Source organism: Choloepus didactylus, chromosome 7, assembly GCF_015220235.1.
Source record: "Choloepus didactylus isolate mChoDid1 chromosome 7, mChoDid1.pri, whole genome shotgun sequence".
In the NCBI taxonomy this organism is placed as follows: domain Eukaryota; kingdom Metazoa; phylum Chordata; class Mammalia; order Pilosa; family Megalonychidae; genus Choloepus; species Choloepus didactylus.
In genome coordinates, this window is record NC_051313.1 from 104319094 (window position 1) to 104342942 (window position 23849).

General features: G+C 38.0%; 1 protein-coding gene across 1 annotated transcript; it reads right to left on the reverse strand.

The window, feature by feature from the left end:
- Positions 1 to 925: 925 nt before the first annotated feature.
- LOC119540227 (NADH dehydrogenase [ubiquinone] 1 alpha subcomplex subunit 6-like) lies at positions 926 to 23495 on the reverse strand. The gene is made up of 2 exons (XM_037844310.1): positions 23436 to 23495; positions 926 to 1848 (listed from the first exon to the last, which is right to left on the reverse strand). The coding sequence occupies exon 2, from the start codon at positions 1842 to 1844 to the stop codon at positions 1482 to 1484; it is 363 nt and encodes a 120-aa protein (XP_037700238.1). The 5' UTR covers positions 1845 to 1848; positions 23436 to 23495; the 3' UTR covers positions 926 to 1481.
- Positions 23496 to 23849: the final 354 nt, after the last annotated feature.

Sequence of the window (23849 nt, forward strand, 5' to 3'; positions counted from 1 at the left end):
CTCTCTGGAGTTCTCTTTCAGTATGTGGATATAGGACTGCTCTGCTGCCCAATTCACTGCTGCTTTTCTTTCTTACAGGGCATGGAGGAAGTGCAGAAAGGAGACAGCTCTAACTTAATTAAGAAGTGGTGATGCTCTCAGCCTCTCCTCCTTTTCTGTCAGCAGAAGGGCCCAGGGAAAGCCCCTTGGCCTTCAAACTCCACTGAAGCCTCCTGTATGGTGGTGACCACAGCCCAGGTCCCCAGGCTCTGGGAAGTTCCCTGCAGATGCTGTCTACTGAGCACTAGGAAAACAAGCAATCAAATTATGATTAAAAATAATAAAAATCAGCCCATATGACTGAATGGCAGGTGCTAGAGTATTTCTGTGGCTGAAGTTCCTAAAAATGCAGTTTCTTGTCTCTGCTGGACTTTTTCTGTTAGCTGAACATATAGGCCACTGATCTGCAACCTAGGATCTCCAAGTCCTGGTAGAACCACAAAGGTAATTATGTGAGCCAGGGACCTAGCTTCAGTATTTACAGAAGACCAACAGAAACTGTCTATTTTCCCTCAATAAAGCTGCACAGGATAACTAAAGCCTGAAGCGTTTTGTGCATTTAGTAACACTTTGTAGTTAATACATGCCAAGCATAAGGAGCTTTGCTAAATTAAAAACAATTTAAGAAGTGTCATTATTAGAATGATTCTTTCAGAACATGGGTTCCTTTGGTGAAAAGAAATTAAAGGGATCCTTGGTACTGAAAAGTTTGGGAATCCTCAGTGATTATATCTATAGATACTGGACACCTTTCTCCAGCATTTGGACTGTCCAGGAAAGGAAAGAGAAGACAATCATCCAAAGTAAACAAAGAGGTCAGTTTTTCAACCTGGGTCAACATTTATTCACCTGTCACTTTAGAGCTGCACCAGAGTTTGCAAAAAACAGTAGGGATATTTCTGTTTTCTATGTCTTTACTGAACAGCTGTGTCCCTAGCAAGGTGCCTAATTGGGTAGGAAATTAAATTTAAGAACTGGTGCTTGTTGCAAGTAGAGGGGCCAGGCCTCTCAGTGCTTCCCTGATCCCTCTCCATTAGTGAAAGCTGGCTAATTTGGGATAATCTGCTTTTGACACCAAGCTATCCAATCCTGGAGGCTGGACAGGCAGTCTACAAAGTCATCTGGCTGCATACCCAGTATGACAAGTTTCTGAGCAGTGGCCTTATCCTTTCTTGTTTACTGACATGTCCTCAGAGGAGAATCCAATCGGGAAACATCATACTTCAGGAAAAGAAGAAGAACAGGTGGTATCTATACCAAGACCCCACTTGTTCAGGCAAGAGGTGAGAAAGACTGCAGACACAGAAGCTTCCCACTGGCTCATCAACAGAATTCTATCACAGTGACCATTGTATAATGAGTTTATTTGTGCTCTAAAATAATTAAATATCAACATGCACCTTTCTGGCAAGTGACTTCATGGGTCGTGGCCAACATAGAACTTAAGACAGGAAGTCCTTTGGCCTTGGTGCTTCTGTTTCATGGAAGAACTGCGTAACATGCGTCCGCTGCTTCCACACGTTAATCGTTTCCTGCGGCTCCATCTTTCCTTTAATGACCAGAAGATCAACCACCCTGGGGTCTGTGACATGGGCATTCTTCATAAACATTTCTCGGACTTTGTCCCGTCGCTGTTTCACAGTGATGTCTAGCTGGAGTAAGTGCACAGTGGTCGGCGCCTCTCGATACCAGGCGCGGTAGAGCTCGCGCACCCTCCGCTTGGCCTCGTTCATGTCCCGGCTGAAGACGGGCCTCACGGAGGTGCTGGCCGCCGCAGCAGCCCGCCGGACGCCGCTAGCCGCCATCTTGCTAAAGCAGCCAAACAATTTTGAAAGAGAAGAACAAAGCTGGAGGAATTATTCAACACTGACTATAAAGCCATAATAACTCAGAAGTTATTGACATAAAAAGATAAGCATCTAGATCCATGGAAAAGAAGAGAGAGTCCAAAAATAGATCCACACATGTATGGTAAACTGAGTTTTTTTTTTTTTTTTAAGTTACCAATGCAATTCAATGGGGAAATGATAATTTCTTCAACAAATGGAGTTAAAACAGTTGGATAACCATATGCAAAAAAAAAAAAAAAGAACCTCAGCCCTTATTTCACACCATAAACAAACATTAACTTGAAATGGATCATAGACCATTTGCTCAGACCATGTAAGAAAAAAACTGTAATATTTATAGAAGAAAACATAGAGAAAAATCTTGACAATTCTTAAAAAGAACACAAAAGCACAAGCTATAAAAGAAAAATTTGATAAATTTGACTTCATCAAAATAAAATGTTCTTTAAAATAAGACACTGTTAAGAAAATGAAAAGACAAGTTTCTGACTAGAAAAAAATATTTTCAAAACACATATATGATAAAGGACTTATATCATGAATATATATAAAAGAACTCATAAAAATTAATACCAAAAAGACAAAAGTCCCAATAAAAGAATGGGCTAATGATTTCAATGAACATTTCTGCAAGTAAGATATGACTACAAGGACTATGGTGTTGGATGGAGTCTCTTGAGTGAGCTAAAGTAATTACAGAAAGAAAATGTCAAACTTAGGTCCTTAAACTCTTGGCTCCTTCAATCTTGGAACAAAGGAGCTTCCATGATGACATCCCTAAAAGAATCTCTTACATATTTCCTGTTCAGTTTGGTAGCGTGGTCTCTGTCTTCTGATTGGATCCTAACTTATACAGAAAAGTTCTATATCAATTGTGGTAATGGTTATATAATTTTATGTATTTGTCAAAAGTCATCTCACTGAACAGGAATTATATGCAGGAAATTATTCTCACAACAACTGTATGAATGAGGAATTGTTATACAGAAAAGGTCAGTTTGTAGAAAGCATGAATCTAGGATTTGGGAAGAACAATCGTTATTAGATAGATGGGGCAGGGAAAGGGTAATAAACAAGGGATTGATTGTTGTCACGATGAGCATATCATCTTGACCCTGAAGCCCTCCCTAAGTATGGACAATAGGCATTCAATAAATAAGAAATGAAAGTTTTTTTCTCTTCTTTCAGTGGGAGTTGGAACTATTCTAGAATCCTTAAAAAGTATTATTTCCTATGATCTAAGCAACCCCAGCCAGAAACCACATGTACAAACTTTCTCTGGTTAAAGAAGCCAGCTATGTGATGTACAAGCTAGGACATACATTGAATCTAAAACCGAGTGCAAGCCTGTGTATAACCGGAGACAATACCTAAGTAGGTATTGTTTTTAGAAAACTGCTGTACCATGACATGGGCTCTCTATTTTGCATATATGGTTTAATCATGTTGTCCTCACATCCTATCCCCCTTAGATCTTTAATCTTCTCTTCTCTCCTAACAACAATTTTAATTTTGATCCAAGAGACGTATAAGAAAAAGTTATTCGTTCCAGCAGCGGATCCTAGACAAATGATAGAAGAATGCTTGGAGCATCCCTGCTTCCCATTCCCATCTGGTTCTACAGCTCTACATCCATTCTGTGAGCTACTCCACATTCTTCTTATAAGTACATTTTTGATGCCTGTAATTAAAGACTCCTAACTAATAAACTGATCATAAGTTTTCCCAAATACAAAATGTAGATGAGAATAATATTTACACTAACTCAACAAATCATTCATTCATTCATCCAACAACTATTTAGACTCTGTATGTGTCACAAACTGTATTAGATTCTAGGAACACATTGATGAATAAAGTATGTATGGCCCTACCCTTGTAAGCTTATAAACTTACAGTCTATTCAACAATACATTGTGTGTGTGTGTATAATACAAATTGTAATAACTGTGATGATTCAAACAAACTTCTAAGACATGGTAGACGGAAAAGGCTTCTTTGAAGAAATGACATTTAAACTACAACATTAGTTTAAAGCTTGGTTCCAGCTTTACAGATGTTTGAGAGGGTTAAATTAGAAAATACGTATATGGAGCCAAGCACATAAAAGTGTTCAATAACTGGTAGAGACATGGAGGTATTTAATATATCATTTATGTAAGATCTTGAAGAACATTAACGGTTGTCAAATAACCAGGAAGATTGTTGTACATCTTGCTGCCATTTTTTTTTTTTCAGTCTTTGAAGGAAAAAGAACAGTTGTCTCATATTCTTTCTCTTTCCAACACAGATATGATTCAATTAAAATCTGGTCTAAATGGTAAAACAATCATAAAATACGTCCTTTCATATTAACATAGGCTAATTAAATTTAACCAGTTATGCCATATGGTTGGTTACTCTTCTGATTATAATGTCTTGATTTAGTTCCTGGATTTATTATGTAACATTTTCCCATTAGTTTGTAAAATGATTTCCAATTGCTGGTCTTAGGTGGCTTTGGAAGGAGTCCAATCTAAACCAACCATGGAAGTCTTTTTCCATATAGAAGTAATATATGCATTGTGTCTAGGTTGTGACCAAGTTTTTAATTGAACTAATAAACATTTAACCTGTCTGTGTTTTTGCCCTGTAATAATAATAACAATAACAATACCTAACAATTATTGAGTGCCTACCATTTTCTATTTCTTACTACATGCTTTATGTGTATATTAACTCATATAATTTTCACAATATCCCTATGAAAGAGGTACTACTATTATCCTTTTCATTTTAAGGAGGAGGAAGCAGAGACAAAGAGAGTTTAAATGAGTTTCACCAGGTCTCATAGTTGGTAACTGACATAGCTTTGGTGGTCCAATACCATAGAATGTTCTCTCAAACCCCACACAATACTGCTTCTTTTTATTTCAAAATAATATTAGCTGAATTATCACTAATTCATAAAAATGGTATGGGTAGGCTATTTAATTAGCAAAAAAACCTAAGACCTACAAAAAAAATAGCATGTTATTACCCCAAGTTAAACCTGAACCAATAATGTGGTGGGGAGCCTCCCAAGGTTAATGCAATCTTTATTTTTAGAACACTTAAAAATGTACCAACACTTGTTTATGGCCCAGCATATTACCTATTTTGGTGAATGTTCAAGGTAAACTTGAAAAGAATATGTATTCTTCATTTGTTACAAGTGTGTTCTTTAGATTTTAATTTGGCTAAGTTGGTTAATAACATATTCAAATCTTCTATATTTTTACTGAGAAAGATACATTAACATCTCCAGCTAAGACTGTAGACTTATTTTTTTGTGTGTGTGTTCTGTAAATTTTTGCTTCTTGTATTTTGGAGATATGCAGTCAGGTGTATATACATTTATAATTGTTAAGCCGTCTTATTATTTTTATGAATTGTCCCTTTTTGTCTTGGGTAATACTCCTGGTGTTCTTTTATTTTTTTTATTTTTATTTTTTTTGTTAGAGAAGTTGTGGGTTTACAGAACAATCATATAAAAAATACAGGATTCCCATACACCACCCCTTCACCAATACTTGCACTGATGTAGAAAATTTGTTACAACTGACATAGCACTTTTTAAAAATTTTACTTTTTTTTAACAGTGGTTATATTTGTTACAATTGATGAAAGATTATTAAAGTAGTACTATTAACTATTGTCAACAGTTTATGCACTGTTATTTTTCCCCCATATTTCCAGTCCATTATTTCTTTTCATGCATGTCTTTATTTTATTACTCATCTACCCATACACTGGATAAAAGGCGTGTCAGTCCCAAGGTTTTTACAATCACAGTCACAAGATAAAAGCTATATAGTTACACAATCATTATCAAAGATCAAGGCTACTGGATTACTGGATTACAGCTCAACATTTTCAGGTATTTACTTCTGGCTACTTTAATACACTAAAAGATAAAAAGAAATATCTATATAATGAGTCTGTAGTCATAATCATTTGTTAAATCCTAACTTCTCTGTTACAACTCCTCCCTCTCATTTGATCATTGTCTCAATCTTCAGGGATATCTGAGTAATGGCCATTCTAACTGCTCTGTGCTGAAAAGGGGTGTTGACATTATGGGTTAGAGAAATGAAACTGGTTGATGTTCTTGGAGAGACTAGTACCTCTGGAATTCAGGACTTATCTGGCAAAGGAACAATCTGGAGGCTTTACGTTTCTGAAAAAATAAACTTAATAAATAAAACTTTTATAGAGTCTTAGATAGAGCCCAGGGTATTCTTTAGGGTTTTCAGGAATACTGTTTGTTGGGGCTTGGTATATTGTGGCAAATTGCAATATCTGGCTTAAGCTTGCATAAGAGTAACCTCCAGAATGACCTCTCAACTCTATTTGAAATCTCTTAGCCACTGAAACTTATTTTGTTTCATTTCTTTTCCCCCTTTTGGTCAAGAAGGCTTTCTCAATCCCATAATGCCAGGGCTGGGCCCATCCCTGGGAGTCATATCCCATGTTGCCAGGGAGACTTACACCCCTGGGAGTCATGTCCCTCATAGGGGGGAGGTTAGTGAGTTTATTTGCAGTGTTTGGCTTAGAGAGACAGGCCACATCTGAGTAACAAAAGAGGTTCTCTGAGGGTGACTCTTAGGCATAATTATATGAAGGCTTAGCTTCGCAATTACTGAAATAAGTATCATAAGGGCAAATCTCAAGATCAAGGGCTTAGCTTATTAAATTGGGGGTCCCCAATGCTTGAGAGAATATCAGGAATTCCCCAGGTGGAGAATTTTAATAATTGCACATTTTTTTCTCCAGTCCCTCAAGGGACTTTGAAAATTCTTTTTTTTTTTTTTTTTTTTTTAATTTTCTGCCCAAAATTCTCTGGTATATATCAGAATACTACATTAACCTGTACAGAATAACAAGATCTCATTCTCTATTCTAGGTTCCATGTAATTAGCTATTTTAATTAAACTGACAAGACAGGTTAAACTATAAAGTATGCTACAGAGAATTTAAATTTTGGACAAAATAAACATTTCTTTCTTTGGTCTCACACAGATGTTGAAGTTTTAACATACAGACAATATCAAACAATATTTGTCCTTTTGTTTCTGGCTTATTTTGCTCCACATAATGTCCTCAAGGTTCATTCACCTCTTTGCATGCCTCACAACTTCATTTCTTTCTGTAGCCACAAAACATTCCATTGTAAGTATACACCACAGTTTGCCCTTCCACTCTTCAGTCAACGTACCCTTGGCCCATCTCCATCCATTGGCAATCATGAATAAAGCCACCATAAACACCAGTGTGCAAATGTCTATTCATATCCCTGCTTTCAGTTTTTCTGGGCATATACAGTTCTGTGCTGTGATATATCAGTCACAGCCCTTCCTGGCTGGTGTATGATGTGCATCTGGTCTCTGAAGTCCCCCAAATAGTTGTTTCAGACGTTCCTGGCTATTTACTAGCTGCCCTAGAGGATGAACTAAATCCCACACTTCCCTATGCCACCATCTTGACCCTCTTTCTCAATCCTTATCTTAAAGTCTACTTTGGGTGATTAAGATTGGTGTTTGCTGATGGAATACTATGCAGCAGTAAGAAGGAACGAAGTTGTGAAACAGATGACAACAAGGATGAACCTTGAAGACACAATGCTGAGTGAAATAAGCCAGACACAAAAAGAGAGATATTGTATGTTACCACTAATGTGAACTCTGTGAAAAATGTAAAATAAATATTTTATATTGTATAATATAGGGGACATAGAGATAGACTGCAACTAGTGAAGGGGGAACAAAAATCTAGGAAGAACAGATAAGCTATTGAGGGTAATCTCAATGTTACGGTAATTCTCAGGAATGATTTATGGTTTGCAAACTTTCTTGCGAATGGTAGGATCATGTTGGAAGCAATGTAGTTATTTTAGGTTATTTGTTTTTCTTATTCCTTTAGTTTTGTTAGGGTTTGTTAATTTTCCTGGGGTATGGTAGGAACATGTTGGAAGCAATACAGTTATTTTAGGTTATTTGTTTTTCTTAATCCTTTGTTTTGTTTTGTCTGAATGCTTTTTTTAATTTTTTGATATAGTAAAAAAAAAAGTCATTGCATTAAAAATTAGCTTCAATGTAGTTATTTTAGGTTTTTTGGTTTGTCTTATACCTTTGTTTGATTATGGTTTGTTAATTTTTTGGGGTATGGTAGGAACATGTTGGAAGCAGCATAGTTATTTTAGATTATTTGTTTTTCTTATTCCTTTGTTTGGATATGGTTTATTAATTTTCTTGGGTTATGGTAGGAACTTGCTGGAAGCAAAGTAGTTATTTTAGGTTATTTGTTTTTCTTAATCCTTTGTTTTGTTTGAAATGTTGTAGATTTTTTTGTTTGTTTCAATTTTTCAATGAAGTTAAAAAAAATTAGTGTTTGCTTGGTATACTCATTTCCACCCTTTTAAACTTATCTTTATTTTATATTTACAGTATGACTCTTGAAAATAATCTGACCATCTCAGTCTTTTCATTGGCATATTTAATTCATTTACATTTTATATAATTACTAATATGATTAGTTTTAGGTCTGCCATCTGTCTGTCCAATCTATTTTTTTTCTTTGTTCCTTCTTTTCTACCTTCTTTTATATTACTGATTGTTCCAGTTTGCTAATACTGTCATTATGCAAAATATCAGAAATGGATTGGCTTTTATAAAGGGGGTTTATTTAGTTACAAAGTTACAGTCTTAATGCCATAAAATGTCCAAGGTAAGGCATCAACAATAGGGGACCTTCACTGAAGGAAGGCCAATGGCGTCTGGAAAACCTCTGTTAGCAGGGAAGGCACAAGCACTTGGTTGGTGTCTGCTCTGGGGTTCTGGTTTCAAAATGGCTTTCTCCCAGACATTTCTCTCTAGGCATCTGGGGGTATTCTCTTAGTTTCTCCCAGGCAAACTCTGGAGTAGCAAAAGTCTACTTTCAATGGCCATCTTCAAAATGTCCCTCTTGGCTGCAGCTGCACTGAGTTCCTTCTGTTTGTCTGCTCTTTTATATGGCTCCAGTGATTTAATTAAGACCCACCCTGAATGGGTGAGGTAACACCTCCATGGAAATTATCCAATCAAAGGTCCTACCCACAGTTGATTGAGTCACATCTCCATGGAAACACTCAATAGGATCCAACCTAATCAACACTAATACATCTGCCCCCACAAGACTGCATCAAAGAACATGGCATTTTGGGGGACATAATACATCAAACAAGCACACTGATGTATTTATCGTTAGATTTTATCTTCTCTATAGCTTTTTTTTAGATATACTTTTTTATTATTTTAATGGATAATATAGTATGCATCCCTAATTTATGGCAATCAAATACCTTGAATTCATATTTTACCATTTCATGAACAATGTAAAGTAATCTTACATTAGTATAATTAATTTATTCCACACCACCATCCTTTGTGTTATTGTTGCCATATCTTACTTTTACATGTTATAATCCCATGATGCACTATTAATATTGTTGGTTTAAAAATGCAATAGTCTTTACATTTACTCATATATTTGCCCTTTCCAGTGCTCTTTATTTCTTCCAGCAATTTCCCTTCAGCATGAAGAACTTCCTTTAGTTTTTCTTGTTGTGAAGGTCTACTAATGATGAATGCTCTTAGCTTTTTTTGTCATAGAATGTCTTTATTTGCTTTCATTTTTAAAGGATATTTTCCCTGCACATATAGTTTGATTTTTTTTTCTTTTGGCACTGTTATTCCATTGTTCATTGGCTATCATAGTTTCTGTTGAGCATTCTCCTCAACAGAAGAATTTTCTTCTTTTTTAAAATTCTCTTTATCTTTGATTTAAGCACTGTTTTTAGAATATAATGTGCCTATGTGTGGTTTACTTTGTATTTCTCTTACTTGGGGTTCGCTAACTTTCTGGATTCTGTGGGTAGATGCATTTTATCAGTCTTGAAACTTGCTTGGATATTATTTCTTCAAATATTCTTTCAACTCTATTCTGTCTCTCTTTTCCTTTTGAGACTCCAACTGCATATATATTAAATTGTATACATTTCTTTTTTGTCTCTCATGGGTAATTCTTTTTTTTTTTTTTATCCTATTTTTTCTCTCTGTGCTTCAGTTTGGATAATTCCCATCACTCTATTTTGTAAATCATTAATGCTTTCTCTTTTTTTTGCTGTGTCTCGTCTGCTGTTAAGCCCATCGTAAGTTCCTTATTTCAGATGTCGTACTTCGCAGTTGTAGAATTTCCAAATTCCTCTTTTTTATGGATTCCATTTCTGAGTTGAAATTTTTCAACTTTTCATCCATCTTATCTATCTTTTTATGGTATTTTAAAAGATAAATGATCTTTTAAATCCTTTCTACCAATTCCAACATCTAGACCACCTATAGGCCTACTTATTTTGGCTGTTTTTGGCTAGAGTGTGAGTCACATCTTCCTGCATCTTCACATCTCATAATTTTTTTTTAATGTTGGGTATTGTGAATAAAGTAACTCTAGGGACTGAATTTGCTCCTCAGAGATGGTATGCCCCCTTTTTTTATTAGGTAGCTAGGGTAAGAGTCTGATTGCTTTTTTTTTTTTTTCAATCACCATTCCATTGAGATACACTCACACACCACGCAGTCATACAAAACAAACTGCACCCTCGACTGTCCACAGCACTACCACATAGCTGCACATTCATCACCCAAATCAATCCCCGACACCTTCACCAGCACACACACAAAAATAACAAGAATAATAACCAGAGTGAAAAAAGAGCAACTGAAGTAAAAAAGAACACTAGGTACCTTCGTCCGTCCGTTTGCCCCCCCTACCCCTCTACACATCGATCCACAAACTAGACAAAGTGGAGTCTGGTCCCCACGGCATTCCCAATCCCACCGTCACCCCCCATAAGCTACTTTTTTATACAACTGTCTTCGAGATTCATGGGCTCCGGGCCGCAGTCTAACAGTTTCAGGTATCCACCACCAGCCACCCCAACTCCCTAGAACCTAAAAAAGGTTGTCTAAAGTGTGCGTAAGAGTGCCCACCAGAGTGATCTCTCGGCTCGTTTTGGAATCTCTCTGCCACTGAAGCTTATTTCATTTCCTCTCACATCCCCCCTCCGGCCAAGAAGATGCCCTCCATCCCACGACGCCGGGTCCACACTCCTCCCCGGGAGTCACACTCCACGCCGCCAGGGAGATTCACTTCCCTGGGTGTCTGATCCCACGTAGGGGGGAGGGCAGTGATTTCACCTTTCAAGTTGGCTTAGCCAGAGAGAGAGGGCCACATCTGAGCAACAAAGAGGCATTCAGGAGGAGACTCTTAGGCACAAATACAGGGAGGCCTAGCCTCTCCTTTGCAGCAACCGTCTTCCCAAGGGTAAAACTTATGGTAGAGGGCTCAACCCATCAAACCACCAGTCCCCTATGTCTGTGGTCATGTTAGCAACCATGGAGGTGGGGTAGGCGAATACCCCTGCATTCTCCACAGGCTCCTCAAGGGGGCACTACATCGTTTTTTGTTTTTTGTTTTTTTTTTCCTTGTTTGTCTTTTTTCTTTTTCTTTTTTTTTTTTTTTAACTTTCCCTTCTTTTTTCAAATCAACTGTATGAAAAAAAAAGTTAAAAAGAAAACAAACATACAATAAAAGAACATTTCAAAGAGACCATAGCAAGGGAGTAAGAAAAAGACAACTAACCTAAGATAACTGCTTAACTTCCAACATGTTCCTACTTTACCCCAAGAAAGTTACATACTATAGCAACATTTCAGTGAACTTGTTCCTACTACATCCATCAGAAATTAACAGACCATAGTCATTTCTGGGCATCCCCAGAACGTTAAATAGCTTATCTGTTCTTCTTGGATTATTGTTCCCCCTTCCTTAATTGCTCTCTACTGCTAGTTCCCCTACATTCTACATTATAAACCATTTGTTTTACATTTTTCAAAGTTCACATTAGTGGTAGCATATAATATTTCTCTTTTTGTGCCTGGCTTATTTCGCTCAGCATTATGTCTTCAAGGTTCATCCATGTTGTCATATGTTTCACCAGATCGTTCCTTCTTACTGCCGCGTAGTATTCCATCGTGTGTATATACCACATTTTATTTATCCACTCATCTGTTGATGGACATTTGGGTTGTTTCCATCTCTTGGCAATTGTGAATAATGCTGCTATGAACATTGGTGTGCAGATATCTGTTCGTGTCACTGCTTTCCGATCTTCCGGGTATATCCCGAGAAGTGCAATCGCTGGATCGAATGGTAGCTCTATCTCTAGTTTTCTAAGGAACTGCCAGACTGACTTCCAGAGTGGCTGAACCATTATACAGTCCCACCAACAATGAATAAGAGTTCCAATTTCTCCACATCCCCTCCAGCATTTGTAGTTTCCTGTTTGTTTAATGGCAGCCATTCTAACCGGTGTTAGATGGTATCTCATTGTGGTCTTAATTTGCATCTCTCTAATAGCTAGTGAAGCTGAACATTTTTTCATGTGTTTCTTGGCCATTTGTATTTCCTCTTCAGAGAACTGTCTTCATATCTTTTGCCCATTTTATAATTGGGCTGTCTGTACTATTGTCATTGAGTTGTAGGATTTCTTTGTATATGCAAGATATCAGTCTTTTGTCAGATACATGGTTTCCAAAAATTTTTTCCCATTGAGTTGGCTGCCTCTTTACCTTTTTGAGAAATTCCTTTGAGGTGCAGAAACTTCTAAGCTTGAGGAGTTCCCATTTATCTATTTTCTCTTTTGTTGCTTGTGCTTTGGGTGTAAAGTCTAGGAAGTGGCCTCCTAATACAAGGTCTTGAAGATGTTTTCCTACATTATCTTCTAGGAGTTTAATGGTACTTTCTTTTATATTGAGATCTTTGGTCCATTTTGAGTTAATTTTTGTGTAGGGGGTGAGGTAGGGGTCCTCTTTCATTCTTTTGGATATGGATATCCAACTCTCCCAGCCCCATTTGTTGAAAAGACCATTATGGCTCAGTTCGGTGACTTTGGGGGCCTTATCAAAGATCAGTCGGCCATAGATCTGAGGGTCTATCTCTGAATTCTCAATTCGATTCCATTGATCTATATGTCTATCTTTGTGCCAGTACCATGCTGTTTTGGCAACTGTGGCTTTATAATAAGCTTCAAAGTCAGGGAGTGTAAGTCCTCCCACTTCGTTTTTCTTTTTTAAAGTGTCTTTAGCAATTCGAGGCATCTTCCCTTTCCAAATAAATTTGATAACTAGTTTTTCCAAGTCTGCAAAGTAGGTGGTTGGAATTTTGATTGGGATTGCATTGAATCTGTAGATGAGTTTGGGTAGAATTGACATCTTAATGACATTTAGCCTTCCTATCCATGAACATGGAATATTTTTCCATCTTTTAAGGTCCCCTTCTATTTCTTTTAGTAGAGTTATGTAGTTTTCTTTGTATAGGTCTTTTACATCTTTGGTTAAGTTTATTCCTAGGTACTTGATTTTTTTAGTTGCTATTGAAAATGGTATCTTTTTCTTGAGTGTCTCTTCAGTTTGTTCATTTCTAGCATATAGAAACATTACTGACTTATGTGCATTAATCTTGTATCCCGCTACTTTGCTAAATTTGTTTATTAGCTCTAGTAGGTGTATCGTTGATTTCTCAGGGTTTTCTAGATATAAGATCATATCATCTGCAAACAATGACAGTTTTACTTCTTCTTTTCCAATTTGGATGCCTTTTATTTCTTTGTCTTGCCGGATTGCCCTGGCTAGCACTTCCAGCACAATGTTGAATAACAGTGGTGACAGCGGGCATCCTTGTCTTGTTCCTGATCTTAGAGGGAAGGCTTTCAGTCTCTCACCATTGAGTACTATGCTGGCTGTGGGTTTTTCATATATGCTCTTTATCATGTTGAGGAAGTTTCCTTCAATTCCTACCTTTTGAAGTGTTTTTATCAAAAAGGGATGTTGGATTTTGTCAAATGCTTTTTCAGCATCTATTGAGATGATCAATTGATTTTTCCCTTTCGAGTTTTTAATGTGTTGTAATACATTGATTGTTTTTCTTATGTTGAACCATCCTTGCATGCCTGGAATGAACCCCACTTGGTCATGGTGTATGATTTTTTTGATGTGTCTTTGGATTCGATTTGCAAGTATTTTGTTGAGGATTTTTGCATCTATATTCATTAGGGAGATTGGCCGGTAGTTTTCCTTTTTTGTAGCATCTTTGCCTGGTTTTGGTATTAGATTGATGTTAGCTTCATAAAATGAGTTAGGTAGTGTTCCATTTTTTTCAATGTTTTGAAAGAGTTTGAGTAAGATTGGTGTCAGTTCTTTCTGGAAAGTTTGGTAGAATTCCCCTGTGAAGCCATCTGGCCCTGGGCATTTATTTGTGGGAAGATTTTTGATGACTGATTGGATCTCTTTGCTTGTGATGGGTTGGTTGAGGTCTTCTATTTCTTCTCTGGTCAGTCTAGGTTGTTCATATGTTTCCAGGAAATTGTCCATTTCTTCTACATTATCCAGTTTGTTGCCATACAGTTGTTCATAATATCCTCTTATAATTTTTTTAATTTCTTCAGGATCTGCAGTTATGTCACCTTTTTCATTCATTATTTTGTTTATATGGGTCTTCTCTCTTTTTGATTTTGTCAGTCTAGCTAGGGGCTTGTCAATCTTGTTGATCTTCTCAAAGAACCAACTTTTGGTGATATTTATCCTTTCTATTGTTTTTTTGTTCTCTATGTCATTTATTTCTGCTTTAATCCTTGTTATTTCTTTTCTTGTACTTGGTTTAGGATTGGTTTGCTGTTCATTTTCTAGCTTCTTCAGTTGATCCATTAGTTCTTTGATTTTGGCTCTTTCTTCCTTTTTAATATATGCGTTTAGTGCTATAAATTTCCCCCTTAGCACTGCTTTTGCTGCATCCCATAGGTTTTGGTATGTTGTGTTCTCATTTTCATTCGTCTATATATTTAGCAATTTCTCTTGCTATTTCTTCTTTAACCCACTGATTGTTTAGGAGTGTGTTGTTTAACCTCCAGGTATTTGTGAATTTTCTAAGTCTCTGATGGTTATTGACTTCTAATTGTATTCCATTGTGGTCAGAGAATGTGCTTTGAATAATTTCAATCTTTTTAAATTTATTGAGGCTTGTTTTATGTCCCAGCATATGATCTATTCTGGAGAAAGTTCCATGAGCACTAGAAAAGTATGTGTATTCTGTTGATTTGGGATGTAATGTCCTGTAGATGTCTGTTAAATCTAATTCATTTATCAGATTGTTTAGGTTTTCAATTTCCTTATTGGTCTTCTGTCTGGTTGATCTATCTATAGGAGAGAGTGATGTGTTGAAGTCTCCCACAATTATTGTGGAAACATCAATTGCTTCCTTTAGTTTTGCCAATGTTTCTCTCATGTATTTTGTGGCACCTTGATTGGGTGCATAGACATTTACGATTGTTATTTCTTCTTGCTGAATTGCCCCTTTTATTAGTATGTAGTGGCCTTCTTTGTCTCTCAAAACATCCCTGCATTTGAAGTCTATTTTATCTGAGATTAATATTGCTACACCTGCTTTCTTTTGGCTGTAGCTTGCATGAAATATTTTTTTCCATCCTTTCACTTTCAGTTTCTTTGTGTCCCTGTGTCTAAGATGAGTCTCTTGTATGCAACATATTGATGGTTCATTTTTTTTGATCCATTCTGCGAATCTATATCTTTTAATTGGGGAGTTTAATCCATTTACATTCAACGTTAAAACCGTGAAGGCATTTCTTGAATCGGCCATCTTATCCTTTGGATTATGTTTGCCATATTTTTCCCTCTCTCTATTAATATCCTTTATTGTACCCATACCGAATCTCTTTAGTACTGAACCTTTCTCCAAGTCTCTCTGTCCTGTCTTTGTTTCTCTGTCTGTAGGGCTCCCTTTAGTATCTCCAGTAGGGCAGGTCTCTTGTTAGCAAATTCTCTCAGCATTTCTTTGTCTGTGAAAAATTTAAGCTCTCCCTCAAATTTGAAGGAGAGCTTTGCTGGATAAAGTATTCTTGGCTGGAAATTCCTCTCACTCAGAATTTTAAATATATCGTGCCACTGCCTTCTCGCCTCCATGGTGGCTGCTGAGTAGTCACTACTTAGTCTTATGCTGTTTCCTTTGTATGTGGTGAATTGCTTTTCTCTTGCTGCTTTCAGAACTTGCTCCTTCTCTTCTATGTTTGACAGTGTGATCAGTATATGTCTCGGAGTGGGTTTTTTTGGATTTATTCTATTTGGAGTTCGCTGAGCATTTATGATTTGTGTATTTATGTTGTTTAGAAGATTTGGGAAGTTTTCCCCAACAATTTCTTTGAATACTCTTCCTAGACCTTTACCCTTTTCTTCCCCTTCTGGGACACCAATGAGTCTTATATTCGGACGTTTCATATTATCTATCATATCCCTGAGGTCCATTTCGAGTTTTTCAATTTTTTTCCCCATTCTTTCTTTTATGTTTTCATTTTCCATTCTGTCATCTTCCAGGTCACTGATTCGTTGTTCAACTTCCTCTAGTCTTGTACTATGAGTGTCCAGAATCTTTTTAATTTGGTCAACAGTTTCTTTAATTTCCATAAGATCATCCATTTTTTTATTTAGTCTTGCAATGTCTTCTTTATGCTCTTCTAGGGTCTTCTTGATTTCCTTCATATCCCGTACTAGGGTCTCATTGTTCATCTTTAGTTCTTTGAGTAGCTGCTCTAGGTGTGTCTCTTCTGGTCTTTTGATTTGGGTGCTTGGGCTTGGGTTATCCATATCGTCTGGTTTTTTCATATGCTTTATAATTTTCTGTTGTTTTTGGCCTCGTGGCATTTGCTGACCTTGATAGGGTTCTTTTAGGGTTTGTAGACCAGTTGAAGTCCTTATCTCTAATTTATCAGATCTACAGCTTCGTGGAGTACACTTTCTCTAACTAACCAGCAGGTGGCGTCCACGAGCCACCTGTTCTCCACAAGCCAGATCTCCCCTGCTTAGCCTTTTTGGTGAGTGGGGGAGTGAGTCTTGTGGGGCCCAATTGGTGTCCCAAGCTTGCGTGTGTAGTTGGTGTTGCCTGCCCTGTATGTGGGGCGTGTTTCTGGGCAGTCGGGGAGCGGGGGTGGCCCTAACAATCAAATCTCCCTGATGATCCTAGAGTTTTAAAGCTACTGCAATAGTCTAATCCTTCAGTTCAGTCCTGCCACAGTTTGTCTCTGCCACTGACCCACAAGTCTTTGGTATTGGCGTATGGCTCCTGAGACTTGCAAGTGGGCCCCTCTTCCAGGCTGTGCACCCTGGGTCCTCTGTTGAGGGATGACTGTGCTATGTCACAGGTGAGTGCCGTCCCCCCAGGGCAGTTCTGGGCTGCTGGGCTGTGTTGGGAGGCTCTCAGTCTGCTCAAATGATGGCTGAATGGGGCTCTGTTAATTCACACTGCTCCCCCTTCCCAGCTCTGGGACATTCAGCTGAGGTTGCAGGGAAGGCTAATGTCCATGCCCAGTTTTGTGGTGTGTGTCTGTTATTTGAAGCACTTCCGTCACACTGGGTTATCTGGGGCAGCTCTGGGCTATGGGGCTGGCGATGGGCAGGAGTGTTTCCTGTCCACCAGGATGGTGGCTGTGAGCGGACACCCCCCTTTTCTTGGGAAGTTGTGTTGTTTAGTGAATTTTCTCAGCCACTGGATTATTGCCTTTTGTCTCAGAGCTCTCTTAGTTCTGCTCTTGACTTGACGTGCTCAAATTTCAATTCTTTGAAGCTTTCTGTATTGAGCTTCTTAGAGTAATTGTTTTAGAAAAAGCAAAAAGGATTTAAAAAAAAAAAAAAAAAAAAAAAAACCGGCCCTCCTCAGAGATCTAATGGGTTATTGAAATGCTAATAGACAAAGCAACCAGGGCCATTAAGGAAAGGTGCCCAGGGCAGAGAGATCAGCCTTGCTTCGGGATTTGCATATGCGCCTCAAGGCCTGATCTCCGCCCTTCCCCTTTCTGTGTTCACCAGAACTCCAAAAATCCTCTGCTTTTATTTTGGAGTTTTTCGTGTTGTTTTTTTTCTATGCCTGTCTCCTCTCTGCTGGGCTGGCTGCTCTCAGAGTCTCTGGTGTCTGGCCTCAGTCTATCTATGGTTGGAGTTTGAATCAGTAGAATGAGTTTCCGGTAAGAGCAGCCACTGCAATTCTCCCTTCTCCTTCCTGGAGCTGACAGCCCCTCCTCCCCCGGGACTGAGCCTGGCAGGGAGGGGCGCGGGTCCCCTGGCCGCAAAAACTTACAGATTTCGCTGATCTCAGCAGTTCCACGTTTTCATGAGTGTTGTATGAAGTATGCCCAAAGACAGATTGCTCTGTGGTGTCCAGTCCACGCAGTTCCTGGCTTTTTACCTACTTTCCTGGAGGAGTAACTAAAACATACAGCTCACCAGTCTGCCATCTTGCCCCGCCCTGATTGCTTTTATCCATTCCAAAGGTGAGCTCAGTCAGGGCTAGGCTGCAGCTTTAGTTAGTTTCAGTTTCCCTCTAGTTCCAAATGCTAAGCTAATTTGATCCTGGTATGTATTAGTTCAAGTCCAAATTAAGAGAGTTAAGAGCTACACTTACTTCATACTGACCAGACATCATCTGGAGTTATAAACATCACATTTTAAAGAGAACATAGACAAACTGATTTGAGTCAAGAAAAGACTGGCCATAAACTAAAAGCTTGGGGATCATGCTCTAAGAGAAATAGTTGAAGAAACTGAGTATATTTAATGTGGAAAAGATACGAATTAAGAGTGAGGGTATGATAGCTGTCATCAAATATTTAAAAGGCTCTCATGCGAAAGAAGGGTTTTATTTTGTTGGATATTATCAGAAGACAAATATGAGACCTAAAAATGAAAGTTACACGGAAAGAGTTTTCAGGTCAATATAAAACAATACTTCCAGAGAATTAAGCTATTTGTAATAGGCTAATACATGATAGTTCAGCAGAAAAAAAGTACTTTATAATTATGTGAGCTATTTAACAGTGAAATTTAAATAATGTATGAGATCTTAGGATACATATTCAGACAAGGCTAGGTGCAAGTCTTGGCTCTGTCACTTGTGGGCTGAGTGTTGATGAATAAGTTACTTAATCTCTCTGAGCTTTATATTCCTCACTACAGAGTGGGAAGATAACAGCACCAATCTTATAAGATTATAAGAGATTAAAAGAGATGATGCCTATGAAAGACTGAGCCCATACTAAACCAATGATAAATGTTAGCTATTAGTTATTAAATAATACAAGAAAATATCTAATGCAAATGCATGATGCTCTTTATTCATTCTTTCAAATAACATTAACTGAGTTCCTACTATATCCCAGGTTGTAAATTAAATGCCATAGATACAATCATGAGCTAGACAGATGTGGCTATAAGCTTCATTGAGGTTAAGAACTCAGCTAGCAAAAAACACAAATACAATCAAGTTTTATGCAAATAATTAAATGAGACAAAAATATTTAAGTAGAGATGGGAAGACCTAGACTACTAGCAATTAAAATAAAAAGTATGTCAGTATATTACTGAGATTTCCTGCATTCAGTGGGAAATTCTAATAGAGGTCCTTAAAGCTAACAATCTGTGAATATTATGAATATGTACATGAAGGGTTTATATGATATAATAAAGCACTAGATATTGTTGCCCTCCAATATCTATTCTCTCCTTCTTCCTTAGTAACAAAACCCTGATACTATTTGGCATTGCAATTCACCTCACTAAAAGACTATGTTTTCCAACATCCATTGTAGCAGGGTGGCCATGTGATTAAGTGCTGGCCAATGAGATTAAACTGGGAATGTTGCATGAGATTACTGGAAAAGCTGATTAAGAAGAGCTCTCTCAGCTAGGAAGAACATCCCTTTTCCCCTTCCTCCCTCCCTCCCTCCCTCCTTTATTTCTTCCTTCCTTCCTTCCTTCTTTCCTTCATTTCACCTTGTTTTGGTCAGGAATGTGAATGTAATTTCTAGAACTTCAGTAGCCATCTTAGACCATGAGGAGACATTAATGATAGAGGCCTTATGTGCTGGTTTGGATACATTATGTCCCCCAGAAAAGCTATATTCTTTCATGCAATCTTGGGGGGACACACTAATTAGTCTGTTAATTAGGATGGAACCTCTGTTTGAATTATTTCCTAGGAGGTGTGGACCCCACCCATTCAGGGTGGGTCTTAATTAGATCACTGGAGTCCTTCAAAGGATTCTCACATAGAGATCAGAGAAGACAAAACACTCCAAGAGAAGCTAAGAGAAACATTTTGGAGACAGACATTGAAAGACGATGTTTTGAGATACTTAGAGATGCAAACAGCAGGACATTTGGAGATGCTCAACTAAGAGATGAAGACCAGAGTTTGCCCCAAAGAAGCTAAGAGAAGACCCCCCAGATGCTTAGAGAGAAATGCCCTGGGAGAAGGAAGCAAGGATGCACAGGAGCTGAGACAGAGAAGCAAAGACAGAAGCCCAGAGACATTTTAGAGGAAGCTATTTTGAAACACAACCCAGGAATAAAGGACCAGCAAATGCCAGCCACATGCCTTCCCAGCTGACAGAGGTGTTCCAGACACCATTGGCCTTTCTTTAGTGAAGGTATCCTCTTGTTGATGACTTAGTTTGGACACTTCTACAGCCTTGGAACTGTAACTTTGTAACCTAATACCTCCCCTTTTGAAAAGCCAATCCATTTCTGGTATTTTGCATAATGGCAGCATTAGCAAACCAGAACGCCTTTCGAAGCCTGGGTCATGGATGACCATAGAACCAGACCTGGACTGCCTCCTTCTGGACTAATTTTATGTGCGAGAGAAATTAACTTCTATCTTTTTTAAATCACTGTGATTTGGGGTCTTCTTCATGTACAAGTGAGCTAATTGATATCCACCATGATGTACCACCCATATCACCCTTCAGGACTAAAGAACTAATTCTACCAGTTGCTGAGAATGTTGCTGACAGAGTGCCCTCTTGGGTCTTTGCTCTCTGCTGAAAAGAGCTGCCATATTTAAGACATAGTTTTGGTCTGCCGTTATGGAGTTTATTTTCCAATCATGGGAAAAGGAAAAATACCAAAAATGATAAACATATAGTATGTAATGCTTGTGTAGAGAGTAAATGCAAAACTGGTCTGAGGGTGAAAATATTATAGTGGATTGGCATGCACAGGAAGAACTTCAAGGTTCTAAAAATTAACAGAAGAATGAATTTTTAGAAATTTTACTCAGTGAGAATTTTGTGTCTTCTTTGAGACAAATTACGTATAAGCCTGCTAGTAAATGGTGATGCCTGGATTTAAGCTCAGGGCTGCCTGATTCCAAAGCCCATCCTAACCCTTTCTACTCCACTCTGCCGCCTCTGTTTTGATGTTTTACTCTCTAAAACTCCCACATTTACTAAGCAATAAAACTCCCCACACACAAATTGAGAAGTAACTGATCTTTGGAGTAAACTGTATTCATTTCTGTTGGCCACTGCAGGGAAAGTGAGAGGCTAGTTCTGAGAACATAATAGCAAGAAGTGTCCAGCTGCTAGCCTGGACACTGGCTAAATCCTGCCTCCATGGTCTTCATTCCCATAGATATCACAGGGCTGGGAGAGTATTCATTTCAGAAACAAGTATGTTCTTCCTAAGAGCTACAAATAAAAATCATCATGGTTCCTCTAGATACCAGCTTTTAAAAAAAAGGATGAATTTAAGAAAAAGGAGTTTCTAGAAAAACAGGAAAAGAGCAAAGATAAATGTGTGTTCTGAGTATAGCATACCTTCATTGCCACATTTTTACGTTGTTAACTTAATGCCAGAAAGCTTATTTCTTCATGAGCTATGTTGCTTATACTGAAGGTCTCTTGACACCAGGAAGCAGTCGTGGCTTGATTAAGGTTCTGGGGGAAAGAAGGATCTTATGCCATGGACAAGGTTTATTTGAGCTAGAAATGTTGGAATAAATAAAATAAAAACAAAACCCCATAAAAAAAAAAACAGCTAATTCTATCAAGTATTACTAAACCATACTAAGTCTGTTTAAGAATAGAACCAAAAATTGGGTCTTTTTCTCACCCATTCTCATTACATTTTTATGATTCTAAATCATTTTTTCCTGGTCCACTTTCCTCCTTTGTTCTAAAAAGACATCCTTAACCCTTTGTTCACATTCATTTGACTCCATTTTCAGGGTCTTGTCTATTCATTGCTGAACTCTGTGGAATTTTTTGGACTACAGACCCAGATTCTATAGAGCCATGGCAATAAGCAAGATCTGGTCTCTCCCTCTCTTAGCCAGTAGTAGATTTGCTGGGCTAAAGGCAGTGCCTTTTTTCATCTTAAGTCCTTCCTCAGTTTTTTTTTTTTTTAATGACAGAAGCTAAAGAGCTAAAAAAAAAAAAAAAAAAAAAAAAAGATGTCCCTCCCAAGTCCCTCCCAATCCAGTAACATGGAACATATTAGGTTTTCTTCCCTCTTCATGGATTTCCTGACAGAGTGCCACTTTGGAAAGAATAAAATGGCTTCTCTTGCCTTAGGTTTCTAGATGCCATTAAGAGTTTATGGGTCATGTGAACACTATACTTTCCTTGGCCGGCAAGGTTAAGCTAGCAACTAGTGTACAACATGCCAACAGACATAGCTGCTGTTTTAGACAGTTTACCTTAGTAACGAATTCAAGCTAAGACCTGGACACAGCCTTTACAAGATTGCTAAAGTAAAGCTTAACAAGGTGTCTTTTTAAAAAAAAGTTACAGAGATGTCAAGGGTTTCTCCTACTTTGCTCCCAAGTAGAGATATAGTTAAATTATTTTGAATCCTAAAACTATGTATCTATGCAAGTGTTACATTTATGCATATTCCCAGGGTGTATGCTTTCTACTACCCTCCACATATGTAGCCAGGTTACAGAATGTCTAGACTCTTTGCCGATTTTCACACAAATGTCATTTGTGCCTAATCATTTTGTGATTTCAATAATTATAGCAAAGGCCACATCATGGATTGAGCAATATTCTATTATTTCAGAGGCCATCCTCAGCATTATATTTGAAAACCAAATACTACTAGGGACATTTAAATATGTTGTTGGAAAAGACCAGCTGCTGAGACACTGACACAGATTATTTTAGCTGCCCCTTTGGAAAGAGGGGAGAGGAGTCTGAGGAAGGACACCAGAAGAGATAGGGGTGACTATGGAATGGTTGTGAGAGTGATGCAGAATTATCTGAAAATTATCTCACAGAGACAACTGCCAGTATGAGACTATTATATTAGTAAGGGTATTTTTAGTCACAAGTGACAGGCACCCAATTCAAACCAGTTTAAGGCAAAAAAAAAAAAAAAAAAAAAAAATTATATATATACATATATATATATATATATATATATATATGTATATAATTTTTTTTTTAGGGAAATGTATTGCCTCATTTACCTTGTAAGAATGTAAGGATATTAAGGGTAACTCACATGACTGAGAGGTACACTGCATGAACCAGACCTGAAGTTCTGGTTGCACCAGGATGCACTCTCTTCCTCGATCACCCGTCTCTACCTGTTTTGGGTGGTTCCTTTTCACAGACAGGCTGGCTCCACACGGCAAAGACCTTCCAACGGAGCCCCGGGCCCAAGCCGTACACAGAGAAGACTTCTTTTCCAAGGACCCGTATGTGAATTGCAACTAAGATTCTGATTGGCCCTGCTTGGGTCACATGATCACCACTGCATATGTGTTTAGGGAGGAAAGCCCCACCAGGTAAATAAGAAAAGAGGTAACGATTACCCAAAGAGAAGGGGTGCTGTTACCTTCAGAGGGAGCAGGTGAACGTGTAATAGGCAAATAAAACAATAAATAACGACCACAGCCTCGAGGGATGGTAGGGGGCCTGAAAGCACCAGGTATCCAGGAAGAGGGTATGCTGACAGAGGATGAGGTGCTCAAAGAGGTGCCAAACACTTTGCAGTTCTT